General features: G+C 37.4%; 1 protein-coding gene across 1 annotated transcript in view; it reads right to left on the reverse strand.

Moving 5' to 3' along the window:
• FAF1 (Fas (TNFRSF6) associated factor 1) overlaps positions 1-5210 on the reverse strand; it is a 548275-nt gene that overhangs the window by 504472 nt on the left and 38593 nt on the right. The window contains exon 2 of the mRNA XM_006879662.1: positions 1075-1143. Within this exon, the coding sequence (XP_006879724.1) occupies positions 1075-1143 (69 nt within the window). The remainder of the gene's footprint in view (positions 1-1074; positions 1144-5210) is intronic.

Here is a 5210-nt window from a genome sequence, read left to right on the forward strand (position 1 = left end):
GGACTGCTAAGAAAACAAACAGATTCATCCTGGAGAGGATTAAACCAAGCAACTCCTTGGAGGCAAGGATTCTGGGGCTTCATCTGACATACTTTGGGCATGTTGCAAGGAGGGACAGGTCTTTGGAGAGGGACATCATGCTTGGGAGGGTGGAGGGACGGTGTAAGAGGGGAAGACCCTCTATGAGATGGATTGATTCAGTGACTAGGGTAATCGGGATGGGTGTGTCAGAGGCAGTGCAACTGGCACAGGATAGAGCAGGGTTTAGGGCTGTTGTGCATAGGGTCGCTATAAGTGGCAAACAACTTGATGGCACATAACAACAACAACAATATTAGAAACTGGCAGAGTGGTTTAATTTGTATAAGAAAACTAATAAACTTACATAACTATAGAAAACAACGTGGGATAAGACATCCTGAGTGATAAACTTGGAAGTTATTATTATTTTTCTTTGCAAGGTTATGTTCCTATTTGTTTATAATAAACTCTACTCTTATATTCTACAATGTTTGAACATTTTACATTAGGGTAAAAATAAATTCATAAGAAGAAATCTACACAGCAATTAGTCCTCCAATACCACTGTACATTCAAGCATTGTTTGCTTTGCAACAGATGAGTATGGTCGAATGGTGTGCTGGGCCTTGCTTTTTTATTCTGTCATAAATTTCTTAGGCAGGGGGGAAAACAAACAAACAAAAAAAAAAAAACACTAAACCACCTCTAAACAAGTTCAAAAGGAAAACACAGCTATGTGTTCTCTTTGTAAATTATTTTTAAAAAGAGTAGTCTTTAATGAGAGAAGAATCAAGTGGAGTTGCTCACACAAACCTCTCCTTCAAAAACATCTCGAGCTCAATAGTTTATGAAATAATGAACCATCATAAACAATAAGAGGACACTTTGAAAATTACTTAAATTATCTATAATTTTAATAATAAAATCAACATGAACTTCAAAATAAATAACAGACTTTATTTAAATGATATTTACAGAAATTTTAAAAACATTCAGGAGTATATAAGATTTTATTACTGGTCAGACATTTATGAGAAAGTAAAGAATACTTACCACCAAGTCCCAATTATTTTGCTCAAGAAGTGTAATAGCTTCATCAATGTTTTCAATTCCGGTACATGCCTAGAAACAAAGTAAGTAAGTTTTTCAGATATAATTTTTGGGGTGGAGAGAATAATTAGTCCTAAAAAAAATGAGTAAAATACAAATAATTTAAGTTTGAACTTAAAACAAAAAATCTAGGTATTCAACCTGTACCATTTCCCAGCATTTCTCAAGAAAAGTTAAAAGCTTAACTACAATGTGAATTTACAGTAGACTGAATAAAAGAGAATAGAGAATGTATAAATATTGAGCTTTGTATCCCATGGTGATAACTAATAACCTTCTAATTGCCTAAAACAACTTTGATTAAAAAGTTCCTTATGAAAAATCATGTTTAAAAAAATAAGCATCAACCCATATCACTGTATTACATAAAAAGTAATTCAAAATTAGTAACAGACTTATACAGATGAAACCTAAAGCCAAATAACTTCTAGATCTGTGCTGCCTATACTGGTATTCACACTTTGTCAGTGAGCCAATGAAGTATGTTCATCTTGAATTAAGGTACATATACAGCCACGACTCTGGTATTTACAGGAGATTGAATCCAGATCATATTCTACACTGTAAATATCAAAACTTCAGATGATCAAGTCCTTTCAGTAAAATGAAATGTTGTTGTTGGGAGCAGTCAAGTCAGTATGACTCATAGGAACCCTAGGAACAGCCAACCTGAACTCTGTCCTATCATATACCATCCTCATCATCTCTACCACACTAGTGCACAGTGCTGAACTCAGTGTGTCAATGCATCTTGTTGGAGGTCTTTCACTCCTTTGCTAACCTTCCTTCTTTCCAAACATGAGATCCCTTTCCAAGGAACAGTCTCACCCAGCTTCATGTCCAAAATATGAAAAATAGACAAAGCTTCACCATCTTTGCCACCAAGGAGCATTCAGGTTGCACTTTTCCCAAAACATATCTGTTTGTTCTTTTGGCATTTCATGGGCTATCCAGTACTCTTCTCCAACACCAGAATTCAAAGGCATCAATTCTTCTGTCATGAAAATACCATGGCCTGAATCAGGTACATCTTAGTCTTAAACTGGCATCACTGCTCTGCAGTATTTTGGAAAGGTTTCTAACAACAAGTTTGCCCAATTTAATACATCTGCTGATTTCCTGATTGCTGGTACCAAGGGTGCTAACTGTTGATCCAAGCAAGATGAAATCCTTGACAGCATCAATCCTGTCTCCCCTAACATAATGCTGACCATATACTATTTCTAAACACTGTATAAATAGTCTCCCATATAGTTTAAATAACCTCTGGATTGTTTTATAATATCTTTTATCTCAACTTTTAAAAACTCATTAGCATCCAAATGAATCTGACTCGTAGCTGACCCTCCACTGAATTTCCAAGGCTATAAGGACACAAAAGGTTGTTCTGAGTCACTGCTGGACTTAAACCACCAGAGAAGTGTGTGTGGCTTTAGGTTATCAGTGCAACTCCCCAAAAACTAGGTCATCAGAGCTCCCTAATGTATTATCTGTATTATGTAAATAATACCTGAGTGCTTCCCCCCCTTAGCCTCTGAAGGACTGCTCCAACCACTTACCTGACACACATATCTCAGAATATTATCTACTGATGACTGAATGTGTGGATATGGAATACAGAACCAACTGTATAATAAAAATGTAAAATACACACCAGGTAGGCCTTAGCATGAAATTTCTCATAAATAATTTTGCTATTCATAATAAAATGGCAATTATTTTCTATTAGCTTAAATAAAGTTCGTTTCACTAATGTCTTTTAATTTCTCTAATATGGTTCAACATGTATGAAGAACAGATTATCCAGGAGGCTGGGCTCTATGAGGAGAAATGTGGTGTCATGACTGGTGGAAGATCTATCAACAATCTGCATTATGCAGATGACTCAACCCTGCTCGCTGAAACTGAACAGGACCTGAAGAGCTTGCTGCAGAGGGTTAAGGACTGCAGCTTTCAATATGGATTGAGGTTAAATGTCAAGAAGACAAAGATTCTCACCACTGGACAAATTGGCAGCATCAAGATGGATGGTGAAGAGACTGAGATTGTTCACAGCTTCAGTATGCTTGGCTCTATGGTCAACAATCTTGGAACCCATAGCCAGGAAATTAAAAGACTCATTGCGATTGAAAAGTCTGCTATTAGGGACCTCTCCAAAGTACTGAAGAGCAATGGTGTCTCTCTGGAGACTAAGGTGTGCCTGATACAGGCCATGGTCTTTGCAATCACTTGTTATGCATCACAAAGTTAGACAATGACTAGGGAGGATAGAAGGAGAATTGATGCCTTTGAGTTGTGGTGCTGGAAAAGAGTATTGAGGGCACCACAGACTGCTAGGAAAACAAAAAGATTCATCCTGGAGAGGGTTAAACTGGGTAGCTCTTTGGAGGAAGGATTCCGAAGCTTCGTCTAACATACTTTGGACATGTTGCAAGGAAGGACCAGTCCTTGGAAAGGGACATCATGCTTGGTAGGTGAAGGGAAGGTGCAGGAGGGTAAGGCCCTCTATGAGGTGGACTGATTCAGTGACTGGGGTAATCTGGATGGGTGTGTCAGAGACAGTGTGACTGGCACAGGACAGAGCAGAGTTTAGGGCTCTTGTACATAGGGTCGCGTTGAGTCGCAAGCGAACTGACGACACATAACAACAATATGGATATAAAATAAAGAACACAAGCAGGTTAAAAAACACAATATTCAAAGCAAATCATAACTAAAAAAGGGCTAATATGGAAATTCAGTAATATATAATAAGACAGACTATGTCAAAATCTGTTATAAGAAACAGAATAAGGGGGTGCGGAGAAAAGTGCAACAATGAATGAATGGAAGTCCAAAATCTCTGTAAATGCTCATGAAATTAATATTTTTTTAAAAAAAAGGAAAAGAAACAGAATGACTGGGAGTGTATAATGGTGTAATCACTCTGTAAAGCTATATGACGCTTCCTCAAAAAGTTAAAAATTGAAATACCATTTGACCCAGCGGCAATTTCTCTACTGGGAATATACCCTAAAGAAACCATAACTGACACCCAGGCAGATATATGCACATCCATGTTTACTGCAGCTTTGTTCACAATAGCAAAGAGTTGGAAACAACCTAAGTGCCCATCAACAAACAAATGGATAGAGATGTTCTGGTATATTCACACAATGGGACACTATGCTGCATTGAAAAACAAGGAACTCATGGAATATTATTCAAAATGGGTGACCCTGGAGGACATTATGCTGAGTGAAATAACTCAGTCACAAAAGGACAAATACTACATAGTGCCACTGTTGTAGAACAAGACTGACATCAGGGTTGGGGTGAGACAGAAAAATTGGATAAATTATGTATACTGCATTGCAACAGATGAGGGACATAAGATTTTAAAAATGGCATATGACTGTATATTATGCTTATTTATAATAAGAGTCCAGAATGAAGGTTGCATAGTGGAGTGTACTGGGGTGGGGAAGGAGGGACTGTATACCAATGAAGGAATTTTTCTCTCTTACTTTTCAAAGAGAGGGGCGAACTGGGTGGGGAGTGGGGGGAGAAAAATGCAACAATGAATGAATGGAAATCCAAAACCTCTGTAAACGTTCATTAAAATTAATAAATTTTTTTAAAAAGAAACAGAATGACATTATATAACAGTAAAAGAATCAATTCAGCAAATCTAATAATTAACACTCCTAATATCAGGGCACCAAAACATATAAACACTCACAAAATAGAAGGAAGAAATAGTTACACAATTATACCAACACTCCATCAGGTTTTCAAGACTGAAACTACAGAACAATATCATTGATTTCACATGCAAGCAAGATTCTACTGAAGATTATCCAAAAACGACTGGAACAGTCCATCAGCAGAGAACTGCCAGAAGTCCAAGCTGGGTTTAGAAGGGGTCGTGGTACTAGGGATATTGTAGCTGATGTTACGTGGATCTTGGCTGAAAGCAGAGAATACCAGAAGAATGTCTATCTGTGTTTCATTGATTATGCAAAGGCATTTGACTGCGTGGATCATAACGAACTGTGGCTGACTCTGAGAAGAATGGGAATCCCAGAACATTTAATCGT

The sequence above is a fragment of the Elephantulus edwardii genome, unplaced genomic scaffold (assembly GCF_000299155.1).
Source record: "Elephantulus edwardii isolate Elephantulus edwardi_28Jun2011 unplaced genomic scaffold, EleEdw1.0 scaffold00005, whole genome shotgun sequence".
NCBI classification, from domain to species: Eukaryota; Metazoa; Chordata; class Mammalia; order Macroscelidea; family Macroscelididae; genus Elephantulus; species Elephantulus edwardii.